At 40.0% G+C, this 14,396-nt stretch overlaps 1 protein-coding gene across 2 annotated transcripts in view; it reads right to left on the bottom strand.

Moving 5' to 3' along the window:
* grik2 (glutamate receptor, ionotropic, kainate 2) overlaps positions 1–14,396 on the bottom strand; it is a 236,771-nt gene that overhangs the window by 96,424 nt on the left and 125,951 nt on the right. For both annotated transcript variants that reach the window (XM_084088605.1, XM_084088604.1), the window contains one exon: positions 4,336–4,479. In XM_084088605.1, coding sequence (XP_083944731.1) covers positions 4,336–4,479 — 144 coding nt within the window. The remainder of the gene's footprint in view (positions 1–4,335; positions 4,480–14,396) is intronic.

Here is a 14,396-nt window from a genome sequence, read left to right as displayed (position 1 = left end):
ACATCTAGCGTTAATTCGATCTCAAACAGATTCATTAAAAGAAGTTATTACTCCACCACGTGCGTGACGTCATTAACCAACGTGGTTGAACGACCACTTAGCGACAATACGGTTTCAGGAAACAGTCGTGACTAGCTAGTTGATTTCTCCAACGATGCATCGTACTATGGTAGTTAAGCAGCGAGTTATGTCATTGTTCGGGAAACGCACCCCTGAGCGACACTTTCAACACTATCTCAAGACTAATTTGTACGAGTGAGTAAAATGTGGCTGATTCGTACGAATTCGTACGACCTCACTCGTATGAATTCATATGATTTGTCTAAACCCCAGTGATGGTTAGGTTTATGGTCAGGGGTAGGTCATTCGTATGAATTCATAGGAATTGGGCAACTCGTAAAATAAGTACGATTTAGCAAAAAACTTACAAATTAGTACAAGTGAGGTCGTATGAATTTGTAAGAATTAGCCACCTCGTAAAATTCGTTGGACTTCTACTGTTCAAACGTTTGGAGTCGGTGTGATGTTTTTGAACCTGAAGAATTCTGCATTTATTTGATAAAAAAAATACAGAAAATATATATTGTGAAACAATTAAAAATACCTGTTTTCTATTTTAATATATTTTAAAATGCAATTTATTCCTGTGATCAATGCTGAATTTTCACCAGCCAGGCACTTAAACCACAGCGAAGACCACAGACAAAAATTAGGAGCACCTTCTAATCAAATATATTTTTGTCATGAAGTTTTCAGTGTTTTTGGGTCAAGTCTTTTATTTTGAAGTTATTCAGTTCCTGTTCCCTGTGTATTTTTCACGATTTGGTCTTGTCTTGGTCACATTTCATGTCATTAGGCTTGTTTGAGATGAGCAAAATCTGCGCAGAATCGATCACCGGTGATCAGCGCGAGATGCATGCCGGTTAGAAATGTGTCCGAGTGCGGTCCGCCTTGCTCTGATGTCATGCTGACGTATGCCAAAAATCTCTCGCGAGCGCAAGGCGCACCTGTCGGATTCTGCAGTCGAGCGCAGTTGCTCTCCACTGACTGCTGATCAAAAGCATGATGGGAAACGACTTGCTGACGACACAGCTTAATGTTCATTGGTTTAAACAACCGTGATGTATTTTTCTCTTTTAAAATGTTTGATTTTAAAACTCTGATATCATGTTTTATGTGTATACGTTATGTGTGAATATTCCCAAACTATCTAACAGTGCGATCTCTATGGGTTATGCAATGTAATTTTTATTAAAAAAACAAACAAAAAAAACAAAACACATGTCTGTATTAAAGAAAAAAAGACTGATAAACATGTATTTGGAATGGAATTAAATAAGTAGGCTACTTTGGGTGTCTTGTTCATTATATTTATTTTCATATAAAAGCAACAGAACTTAAATTCCATCCAGTTTATTAGCAACACTGTGCACGAGCGTGAATCCGGTGAATCCCGCGATATCTATCTTTGATCTCGCATGTGTCAGATCCACTGCAAGAAGAGAGAACTGTCCGTCTTGCCTGCACTTTTTTCACTCCTCCTCTCACTGCAGCCGCCTACTCTCGCGTACATTTCAGGCGAGGCAAGGCGCATCTCAAACAAGCCTATTTTCATGTTTCTGTGTCTTGTCATGTGATTCCCTGTTTGTCATGTGATCCTGCCATGTGTCTTGTCATTGGTTAATCGTCTGTTCATTGTTCACAGGTGTCCCTTGTCTTGTCATTAGTCTGTGTATTTAAGCCCTCAGGTTTGCCATGTGTCTTGGTCAAGTATTGTTTCCTGTAGTCTGATGTTGTGTAAGTTCATGTTCATGCCTTGGTTTTTGTTGTCATGCCATGCCATGCCATGTTTTTGTTTCATGTTTTGTTTTATTTGTAATAAACTGCACTTGGGAAATCCCTTTACAGAATACTTGACCTTTACTATGAACCCAGCAGTTGCCCTCCTTTGTCTTCGTCAAGACAACCTCACCATTGAGGATTATGTGGCAGAGTTTTGTGAACTCTCTTACGTGTTGGACTTTAATGATGTGGCCCTCAAGGACATTTTTAGGGTGGGTTTGAATGAGCCTGTTTGCTCCCAGCTGCCTGGGGGGAAATTAATTGGTCTCTGGCACAATACATGGACTATGCCATATTATTGAGCAGTTCCTCATTTACTGTGGGTTTTGAGGAGGAGCCCCACAAACCCGCAGTATCTGCCAAGCCTGAGCCACTTCACATCATGCCTGCCAAGCCTGAGCCACTTCACATCATGCCTGCCAAGCCTGAGCCACTTCACGCCATGTCTGCCAGGTCTGAGTCTCTACACGTCATGCCTGCCAAGTCTGAGTCTCTTCACGTCATGCCTGTCAAGCCTGAGTCTCTTCACGTCATGCCTGTCAAGCCTGAGTCTCTTCACGTCATGCCTGTCAAGCCTGAGTCTCTTCACATCAAGCCTGAGTCTCTTCACGTCATGCCTGTCAAGCCTGAGTCTCTTCACGTCATGCCTGTCAAGCCTGAGTCTCTTCACGTCATGCCTGTCAAGCCTGAGTCTCTTCACGTCATGCCTGTCAAGCCTGAGTCTCTTCACGTCATGCCTGTCAAGCCTGAGTCTCTTCACGTCATGCCTGTCAAGCCTGAGTCTCTTCACGTCATGCCTGTCAAGCCTGAGTCTCTTCACGTCAAGCCTATCAAGCCTGAGTCTCTTCACGTCATGCCTGAGTCTCTTCACGTCAAGCCTGAGTCTCTTCACGTCATGCCTGTCAAGTCTGAGTCTCTTCACGTCATGCCTGTCAAGCCTGAGTCTCTTCACGTCAAGCCTATCAAGCCTGAGTCTCTTCACGTCATGCCTGTCAAGTCTGAGTCTCTTCATGTCATGCCTGTCAAGCCTGAGTCTCTTCACGTCAAGCCTATCAAGTCTGAGTCTCTTCACGTCAAGCCTGTCAAGTCTGAGTCTCTTCATGTCATGCCTGTCAAGCCTGAGTCTCTTCACGTCATGCCTGTCAAGCCTGAGTCTCTTCACGTCATGCCTGTCAAGCCTGAGTCTCTTCACGTCATGCCTGTCAAGCCTGAGTCTCTTCACGTCAAGCCTATCAAGCCTGAGTCTCTTCACGTCATGCCTGAGTCTCTTCACGTCAAGCCTGAGTCTCTTCACGTCATGCCTGTCAAGTCTGAGTCTCTTCACGTCATGCCTGTCAAGCCTGAGTCTCTTCACGTCAAGCCTATCAAGCCTGAGTCTCTTCACGTCATGCCTGTCAAGTCTGAGTCTCTTCATGTCATGCCTGTCAAGCCTGAGTCTCTTCACGTCAAGCCTATCAAGTCTGAGTCTCTTCACGTCATGCCTGTCAAGCCTATCAAGCCTGAGTCTCTTCATGTCATGCCTGTCAAGCCTGAGTCTCTTCACGTCATGCCTGCCAAGTCTGAGTCTCTTCACGTCATGCCTGCCAAGTCTGAGTCTGTTCACGCCACGTCTGCCGCTAAGCCTGTGTCTCTGGACAAGATTGCTGCCGCCACGCCTGAACCTGAGCCCTCAGTAGAGATGGCCGCCGCCACGACTGAAACTGAGCCTTCAGCAGATTTGGCTGCCGCTAAGCCAAGTGGGTCCCTTGATGTGGGTCCCTATCCCTTGATAGGATCATGGAGGCCGCGCCACCATGGTCCCCTGAACTGCCTGGTCCACCCTGGCCGCCTGCACACCCTGCTCCACCCTGCTCCACCCTGGCCCCACCCTGGCCCCCTGCTCCACCCTGCTCCACCCTGCTCCACCCATACTATCATCCATCGATTAGGTCACTCGCCTTGGTGCGGCTGAATTTATTTTCACAGTGCATTCAGTAATTTTCAGTCCTAAATGCAACTACAATGGTCACTATGAAAGCCCTGATCCTGCTTGGGTGCCCAAGAAGAATTTCTTATTATTATCAATGTTGAAAACGTTGATGAATAGAAAGTTCATTACCTAAAAATAGAATTTTTTGTAAACACTTTATTTTACAGTATCCTTGTTACATACTGTATGTTACATGTACTTACCATAACAGTAAATTATGCATAATTACATGCAATTAACCCTAAACCAAAACCTAATCCTACCCTAACCCTATAGTAAGTACATTATTCACAGTACTTAAATGTATAATTACACTGTAACAATGACACCTTAAAATAAAGTGTAACCAATTTTTTTAACAATCTAAAAGTCTTTACTGTCTCTTTTGATCAATTTAATGTGTCCTTATATTAAGTATATGCCATTGATTAATATTACTATTAATATTGATAGTACTTATTTGTGTAATTACACTGTAAGACTGTTTAGATTAAAGTCTAAATGACCAGTGTGATGAGCAGTACCTCTTTGATGAGCGCCATGAAGCGGTTGCCGAAGCGCCAGGGCTTGTGGCGGTTACACTGCAGTGAACTGACGGTGATTTGAGGAGACTGCTGGACGGCCACGGCCACCACATGTACCGCGTCATACATCAGGGCAGCATCTGTCTGGAAACACACACACACACACACGCACACGGGTCAATCGGCCATCAGCAGAACACCTGAGGCTCTCCAGTGATAATTAATCGAGCCTTTAAAAGCAGGTTAAAACTTCAGTGTCAAGATTCGTGGTGCATTTTCAACTCAACAACCAATCACAGAGAATGAGAAAGTGTCAGAGTAGCCTTCAGCTTTCTGCCACACCAACACACAGCCTTCTATACCGGAGACCTCTCATTCACAGACCAAAAATAAAATGTAATTAGTGTTTGCCTTGGATGATTGAGAAGCAATCACAACACCTCTCAGACTGGGCCGGTATGGAAATCATGCCTGAGGGGGCTTCAGAAATTGCTATCCTTTCAAATAAATCATAGCCAAACCTGTCATTTTCCAGCTTTTGTCTCTGATTGTCTGCCGCAAGGTTGTGGCTAAAGATGGCTCTGGCCTAATAATACTGCAGCTTCACACAAGCCTATTTGTATGTTTGCAGGGAAATAAATCAGCATGGCTGAAGATTACAGGCTGACCGCAATAAGACCAATAATTGAGGACAAACACCCATAACTATGAAGGTAAAAAAAGTAGCAAAACCCAAGAGATTATAGATTTGAATTTTAGAACTTGCTCAATAAATATTATATTGCTACAAATTTCATTGGTCAGGCATTGACCTATAAAACGGCTTCATTCCCACTCTCAGCGCCGGTTCTGCTCTCATAAGTCAGTATTGCAACAGGAATAAAGTAGTATCAAAAGTCAAGGTGCTAAGATTGATAAGTTGCACTGTAAGATTTAAGAGGTTGTAAGTTCAGACTCGTGGTTGTACAGCAAAATTGCATTAAAGGGTAAAAATATGTAATACTGTACACATCACATTTATGACTATTCATCTGCAACTTCGAATTAATAACAGTGTTTGGATTATGTCTGTGTGTGCAAATTGAAAAATGTAAATTGCAACTTACAAATATGAATATTAATTGCACAAGTTTGTGAGTTTTGTTACTCTTTTACATTCATGCATAACAAAATACTTACTAGAAAACAGTACTAATTCCCTAATTCTCAAACAAAACTTTATTGTATATTGAGACATACGTCAATCAGTCAAGAATGTGTATTAGAAACATTATAGGGTTGCACTTTATTTTGATAGTCCACTTTAGACATTCTACAAACTATAAGTAACTTTGCAACTACATGTCAGCTAACTCTCATTAGAGTATTAGTAGACTGGTAGGGTTTGGGTTAGTAGAATAAGTTGACATGTAGTTGTAAAGTTATTTATAGTCAGTATATTGTCTGTCAAGGAGCATCAAATTAAAGTGTTATCACATATTAAGCAGAAAGTCTACTAATACTCTAATGAGAGTTAGTTGACATGTAGCTGCAAAGTTACTAATAGTTAGTAGACTGTCTAAAGTGGACCATTGAAATAAAGTGTTAACCATTATAGTATTGATTGTATATTAATCTTGATCACAATAAATTATGCATAATCATCTGCGATATTGGCCCGCTGGTTATATATCCATTTTTTATTTATTTTATTTTTCCATGATCTTGCATTCATTTGATATTTTCATTATCTTGCATACCTATATAAGCTTGGGGTTGACAGATCAAGAGTTAAAATCCCCCAATCATATACATTTTCAAAATAGCGCTTTTACTTAATTTAAACAAACCTTGCAACTTAAGCAACTTACTTTTCAACGTACTTAACAAACCTGGCAACCATGCGCACATACTCTCTCTACACTACAAACACACACTAATGATCTGAAAATAATGATCTCAGCTTCTCAGTGACAAACCGTAATAAATCCAAATATGAATCTCAACTATATTGTTAGTGAATGCAGTTAGGTGCTACAATACAAAATGTTTTTGTTGTTTTAATAGAAATGTATAATTTTCATAAATTATGTGTTAATGTATAAATATAAATACAAAATCAAGAAACCAGATATGAGCAGAAATTCTCTATGCATTGAATCTGATTTCTCAAATGAGAACAACTGTGATTTTCTAGGTGAGTTTTATCTGCTTTAGTGGTCATTACAGTCATTCAAATTGTAGTGCCAAAGGTCTACAGAGTGACAACAAATCGTAAATTATTGTATAAATCATAAGCTACCGCATCATGTAGAGACTTCTCCAAAAGGTAAGTAGCTCTTAGGATGCATCTTCTTTGGGACAAATTCGCAGGCAAAATTACGTTTCTTTCAAAATGACGGGGGGGGGGGGGATATTGTGTTGCTCGCAAAACACTAACATCAAGTTCATTTGGAATCAATAGCGTCTCCTGTGCGATTTGCGTGAGGAGCGTTATTTAACACACTGATGTTCTGCCTGAAGCACTGCGAGTCAGTCATGAGTCAGTCATGGTCTCAGAGTAAACAGCTGCTATAGGCAGGAGACCGCGAGCAGCTCAATAGATGTTGGAACAGAGCAAGTCTGTCATGTTAACTTTTAAAGTGGGCCACCAGAATGGATTTCTGACAAGATTTATGGATACATGACTTTATTTTTTATTTTATTTTTTGGTCCTCATGAGGAAAACATTCAAAAACCATCACTTAGTATGATTTATAAGATACGTAAAAATTCAGAAAGTTTTCTGTTATTGGGTAGGTTTAGGGTTAGGAAATAGAATATACAGTTAATACAGTATGAAAACCATTATGTCTATGGAAAGTCCCCATAAAACATAAAACTAGTGTGTGGTGCTGGTAAACCCTAGGTTATGGGGAAAAATGTCTCCACAAAGATGGAAATATCTGAAATCCTTGTCCTTGTGGCAAAAAATGTTTGGTCACCATAAGGAAAACAGCTTATCATACTAAAGCCCTATTTGGACAGGATTAGTTTTACAAGGACAGATGGAATAAAGTAATTTGACCACAGGTAGTCTGTAATATTTATATAGTCTGTAACACTTGAGTTTTGCCACAGACTTGTCCCACCAGCTAGATCGCAACTGAATGTTTTTTCAAGCGCCTCCATACTTTAAAAAAAATACGGAAAACTACTTTTAAACATGAATTTAAAAAAAAAATTAAATTACGTAATATTTACGTACATATTTACAGTGGGTCCATTCACACGGGATTAGTATTACCTGAGGTCATTTTTCCAGACCTTTTTACTGAAGGTAAAAGTTGCCGTAATCTTTACTGACATTGTCCGTCATGATTACTGGAATAGCGCATTCGGACGGGACTAAAATCACTGAGAAGCTCTGGTAATTATTACTTTACCCCACCTCTCCATGTTAAACTAATCCCGTCCGAATAAGGCTTGAGTGATATTTTTGAAAATCTACAAATGCAGAAAGTTTTCTGTGAGGGTTGTGTTTAGGCACAGTTTTAGGATTAGAGGGATAGAATACAGCTTGAATTACAGCTGACAAGTTCACCGGGAAAGAAACCATCCTTTCCTCTGTATAATCCAGACGGTGTTTAAAGCTTGGCAACTAGCAGATATGTTACACTGCTGAAATGAAACCAATAGTCATTTATTGAGAAAACATATTGTACTCTTTTGTTGATGTGAAATGCACCGCCAATTATAGAGTGAGCCATATATACCGCCGACTCACTGCTAGCTGGTTTAACCTCCGACAAGGTTCCCTGATGACCGAGGGGAGGAAACAACCACTATGATATTAATAATCTGTCCATGAGCGAGTGTTGATGAAAGTGAATGGGTGTGAAGATGCCTCGGGAGAACAACAGTCCGCTTTAGGCCCAGGGTTTCAGTCACCAGCTGCTGGTCAAAATGACTCAAGGCTGCTGTGTGTGTGTGTGTGTGTGTGTGTGTAAAGTTTGGCTTGTGGCTGTTTCACACCACCACAAAGCTGTCAATCACCCTCCTACCTCTTCCTACACTAACACACAGATCGGCTTCATAATCACTTGTCCGCCATTCCACGCCTGTCAATCAATCAGGATGCGAAGGGAGCGCAAAGTGGCAGCCACTGGTCTTGGAGGGAGATGAGACACGGGACGAGGTGTTGTCAGGAAGGAACGTGCCATGAATTCACATGACCGATCGCCATCCCCCTCTTTTTGGCATCCGGCTGGGCCATTAAAAGGGGACAGCCGAGACTGGGTCCCTGCCGCCTATCTGTGGAGAATACACATTATCCTAAGTCACCCGGCCCACCAGTGAGGCAACGTACGTCAATGAGCTCGGCTTATGCATTGTGAATAATAAATAAGTAATAACATCAGACAAACAGAAGACAGGGCCTCCACCTGAATACGAAATGAACGCTCCTATTACCCGCCTGTGTGTGTATTAGCGCAGCTTTGTGTGATGGAGCGGGGGGGAATCAAAGCCCAGGGTGCATGTGGTCTCTCCTGGGAGCCATGCTTTGTTTTCTTCAGATTTTCATCAAAGCTTTATGGATCTGTCGGCATGCCTTACTCTATACCAAAGCACAGCAGTCAGCCCATAAATGTACACTGAAGATGAGAAACTGGCAAAGACTCGTAAAACATGGTGGCTAGGGATGGCAATTTACATAAATTCCCATTATCAGTCGTTGTTTAAATTAACGATCAACTAATCGTTAACCATAACCTCTTACATCCGGAGCCTGGGGGGCCGGCTACTAAGTTATCATGTTACTTAACAATCACTTGCTTAACCAACACAAAATATCCTTGGGTTTACAGTGAATATAGGGAATATGACCATCACTAAGGCCCCGTTCACACCGCAAGTCTTAATGCTCAATTCTGATTTTTTGCTCAGATCCGATTTTTTGATTGGCTGTTCACATTACCTTTTAAAATGTGACCTATATCTGATTGCAGTGTGAACTGTTTGAGGTTTCAAACTAACCCGCATGCGCAAAAGAACAATAACAATGACATCAGACACAGCACGTGGTTGCACTAAAGTTCGGGAGGTTATGGAGGAAGTAAGCATATTCACATCACATTTATTTAAAAATGTTTGTGTAATGGAAGCCGTAACATTAATGAGCAGGTGCTGAGGAGGAGAAGAACGAAGAGAAAGATTGGCTATTTTTGCCTTTTGTGGGTTTATGGCTGCAAATTCACTACAGAGGTCTGTATGGATGCGTAGTTTGACACTGCAGCCATGTTCTCCTGTGTCCCCGTTCTTCCATTTCGTGTGCAATTCTTTCAAAAACGGAGCGGTTACGGTAGGATCCTTCTAGTTTAGCTTGAATTAAATTATCTTCCCATATACTAATTAGGTCTAACACCTCACTCTCAAGTTTTTAATGTTAGACTACTGTCTATGTCTGTTGTGTCTAGGGCTTCATCGCCGATGCATAATTGTGACAAATGTCGATGTAGATTGACATAAAAGTCGCATCAAATCTGCCTTGGCTGTTCACACTGCGGCCGCATTGAAAAAAATCAGATCTGGATCTGATTCAGTACCACATATGTATGTGGTCTTAATCTGATGTGAAAAAATCAGATCTGGGCTAGATTTGAGTGTTCACACTACCTCTGAAGAAGTCTGACCTGGACACTTGACCCCAAAAAAATCAGATTTGGGCCACTTTTGCCTGCAGTGTGAACGGGGCCTAAGTGCTTTTAAATTTACTTGCATATTATAAGTGCTTGATTTACATAGCGTGAAAAATAACTGCTTTACATGAAAATGTGATCTGCAAAATCATAGTTCATAACAGATAGACTTGAAAAAGACTCAAGCAGAATACAAGCAGCATATTTGTTTCAGTTAAAAAACAAACTATACCAAGTATTTGTATGAAAAAGTGCACATGTAAACAGTATACACATGATGCTTTTTGTCTTTTTTTTGGTAACTTGGCAAAACATTAGTAAACCAGTAGATCACATATCTTTATTTAGTGCATGGGGTCTCGAACACAACATAAGACAATGCGTAGATCAAGGAGTGACAATGACATTCTGCTTGGCTAAAGCTATACGACTTCCGGGATCCGATCGTAGCATTTTCATGATGCATTGTTTTTCCAACGTCATTTGAAAGTTCAACCAATGGAAACTGGATCTCGGGTACGGTGGTTCGGAACGATATGTAGAGAACTTTTTAACACTATTTATTCTGTGTACTTTTATTGTGGCATTTACACAAGTATGTATGTTCAGTATAATCACTTGTTTCAAGGTTATTTTGGACCCTTGGTTATTTATGTTTTGAAATAAACAGCTAGCCTATCTAATCCATGGCATGGCTTGAAGACATTAATACACTTAGAATACGTAACCACGGTGCACTCTTTTAGTTTTTTCCTCAAGTTTCTGCAGCGCATGTTTTGCATGAGCCGCATTCTTCTGTCAATAGTGGAAAGAGGATCAGGCGTGACTTTTTACTGCGCCGAGTCGAAGTACTTCCAAAAGTGCTATTACGCCATACATTATAGTTATCCTTTTTAACCCGCTTAGAAAAGTGCCACGTTTTATTTTGTGTCACCATACTTGGTCGTATAACTACTCGTGTAACTGTTTTTAAATAGGAAAAACCTTGATGTGTTTGGTCACTTCTAAATTCATTGCTGTTAGATACCATTGAATATACTGGGGTAAGCTAAGTGCTTTCAAAGTGTCACCGCGCGCTAGAGCGATTAAGTGCACGCACTGAGATGAGAGAGGTATGTATCAACTCGTCTTAGATAAGGGAATAACATAGTTCAATATGAAAAAACGGTGGAGTATCCCTTTAAGTGTACACTGTAAAAAAAATCTGTAGAAATTACAGTATTACTGGCAGCTGCTTGACAGTAACTTACTGTAGATTTAAATTGATGTTATTTACTGGCAACAGTTTGTTCAAAGTTAAATGAACATTAAACATTAACAAGTCTTTATCTTTACAGAATAAAACTAAAATAACAGCCTCATGCAAAGCATTCTGGGAACCAAAATCTGAAGGGAAAAAAACAGAAAAAGGTTGATGAAGATTTCTGGTTCCCAGAATGCTTTGCATTAGATTGTTATTTTATAGTTTTATTCTGTAAAAACAAAGACTTGTTAATGTTTAATGTTCATTTAACTTTGAACAAACTGTTGCCAGTAAATAACATCAATTTAAATCTACAGTAAGTTACTGGCAAACAGCTGCATAACTACAGCATTTTTTTTAACAGTGTAGTTATTACTCCACCACCTGCCAAATGACGCATGTGCAACGATACGGTTTCAAACAGTCGTGACTATCTAGTTGATTTCTTCAAAGATGCATCGTATGGTAGTTAAGCAGCGAGTGCCATTGCCATTTTACTCACATTGAGCAACACAGAGAGATAAAAAGGCAAGAAAGAGAGAGACTGAGCTGGAGAATTGTGGATGTTGGAGAATGCTGTACATTTGTATAGCAGAGCCCAACAGGCAGACTGGCAAATGATTGAGCAATACAACCACTTCACTCTATGCACATCTCATTAAAATCAATTATGTCACTCCTGAATGAAATCAAAGCTAAACACTTTAACAGCTGCTTTTCCCCTGTGTGCGCCGATGTGAGCGTTACCTCGGATGCATTTTCTTTTTGCACCTCGTTCGCACGTCCTCCCCTGCCTTGTGCTGGGAGATTTAATCTTCTCGGATCAGATTGCTTTCAACACTTTTATGAATTGTTAAAGTGTGGAGGTCTGGCAGGGAGGTTTCCCTACATCCATGAAAGGGGCTCTGGATAGAAACGTGACTCTGGGGTCGTTTATTGCAGTAACTGTTATTTAATGGTCGTCAATGGAGAAAGATGCTTTTCCCCAAATAATGGTGAGTTACAAAATCTACCAGCAGGTTTGACTGCTGGTACCAAAACTTGATCCGCATTTGAGGACTGTGTTTATTTGAATGGAATTTTGCTCCAGGACCAACAAATAAAGGGGGAGGACCAAAAAAAAAGTAGTTTCTGATGTTTAACACTAAATGTACAACAGGTGAGGCATGCTAATCTCTCAAAGCTGTTCATGAAGAGTGAGGATAACATATTTATGTCAAGCTGAAACCTTTGTGAGATCATGCTATGATCTGTCAAAATCACTTAATATTGACACATGAAGCACTTCTCATGTGACCCCACTAAGCTGTAACTGTCAGATAATCATGAAGGAAATATGACATGCAGCACATGGGAATAACCTGGTGCATTTCATCAAGACACGAATGATAAACATCAGCTGTGATAGAGCCATGAACATCCCCACAGGTCAAAAAATATCCGTTTAAAAATATCCAGTATGGCATATGGAGCACCTCACTGTGCCTGTATACAGTATTAATTTACAAAACTAACATTGAAAAGCAGTCAACCAGAAAAAAAATAAAAATAATAATAATAATAATAATGTGACTATGGAAATTAACTTTTTAATTAATTTTCAACACCTGGGAGTTTCCAGAATTTCCCTGACTGTGAAAACACACCACCTAAGCACACATACGCAAACTTGGCGAGTCAAGAGACATTTCACTGTTGGTTCTTGTATGTCTTATAGAAATAATAGAAATGGAATAGAATAGAATAGAATAGAATAGAATAGAATAGAATAGAATAGAATAGAATAGAATAGAATAGAATAGAATAGAATAGAATGGAATGGAATGGAATGGAATGGAATGGAATGAAGAGCTTGTAACTAATCATGTCCATCATTTGTGCTGTACATTGGGATATGTGAATAAAGGTGGTGATGGTTAAAAAAAATAGTCAGTCTTCTGAAAATGACGTAAACGGGAGTGAAGAGGTTTGCTCGTGTCATGTTAACATCTTACTGCCCTTAAGTCCTCACTCTCATCATTGGAAATAGTCACATTATTGGTGCACATGTTGAAAACAGTTGTGCTGCTAAATATTTTTGTGATATTATTTTTTTCACAGCGCAGACGAAACGCAATAAACGCAGTCATGTTAAATTGCTTTCTGAGGCGGATGCCTGCTGTTTGTGGACGCAGTCGTGTAAGACTGTTCTGGGAGGTAGTTTTACCGAACCACTTAGAGACTTTGGCTAAGGCATTTCAGAATGACAAAAACAACATTTCAGATACTGTGCAACATAATCGGTCTGCTGGTTGGTCCAGTTATGTCGTCCCATCACAAAGTGAAATGACTTTTTGATGTACATCGATTAATTTATTTGGTAAATGTCATTCCATCATAATTTATGCACGTTTTCTAATCGGATAAAACATGTATCCGACTCATTTGACCACCTACGTTTTGTTTGTGTCTTGCTGTTTCTATCCAACTTTTTTTATGTGATATCCAAAAATACACTTAAAAATAGGTGGATAGGAACATAGCCAATGGTGTTGTCAGTAAATGTATGCTCAGGCTACACAGCCTTGACTGCACATGTGATGTTGCACATGTTAATAAGTATTTTTTTAAGAAATACTTCACAGTCACAAAGTCACTGTCTGTGTGTGTGTGTGTGTGTGTGTGTGTGTGTGTGTGTGTGTGTGTGCGTGCGTGCGTGCGTGCGTGCGTGTGTGTGTTTGTCAAAGGGCTATGCCAGCCAGAGGCCAAATACATCATGAGCATTGTGAGCAATGCTGCAAATATTTAAAGTGCATGAGATGACTTTTGGGGCTCTAGACCATGAATATTCAATTCAGAAAGTTAGTTTTTTTTTAAACTATAAAAGATAATACAGTTAAGAGTTCAATGATAAAAATATGCAAAAAATAAAAAAATGCAGAGCAAGCTTAAGCTTCCAGAATGAAGCTTGTACAGCATATCTTCAGAGAGATCGAGTACTGCAGCATCATGGGTACGGTGGGCAACTGAGTGTGCGGATTGCTGTGTAATTAACTGATTTGTTTGTTAATGAAATGTCAAGATAATAGCTCAGTGATGTATTAATATTACAATGTTTAACTGTGAACAGTTCACAAATGGTTGAAAAGAGCAATAGAGTTTAAAGCATTTTTTGTATGTGC

Source organism: Abramis brama, assembly GCF_963993115.1.
Source record: "Abramis brama genome assembly, chromosome: 17".
NCBI lineage: Eukaryota > Metazoa > Chordata > Actinopteri > Cypriniformes > Leuciscidae > Abramis > Abramis brama.
This window is presented reverse-complemented; position numbering and strand designations above follow the sequence as displayed.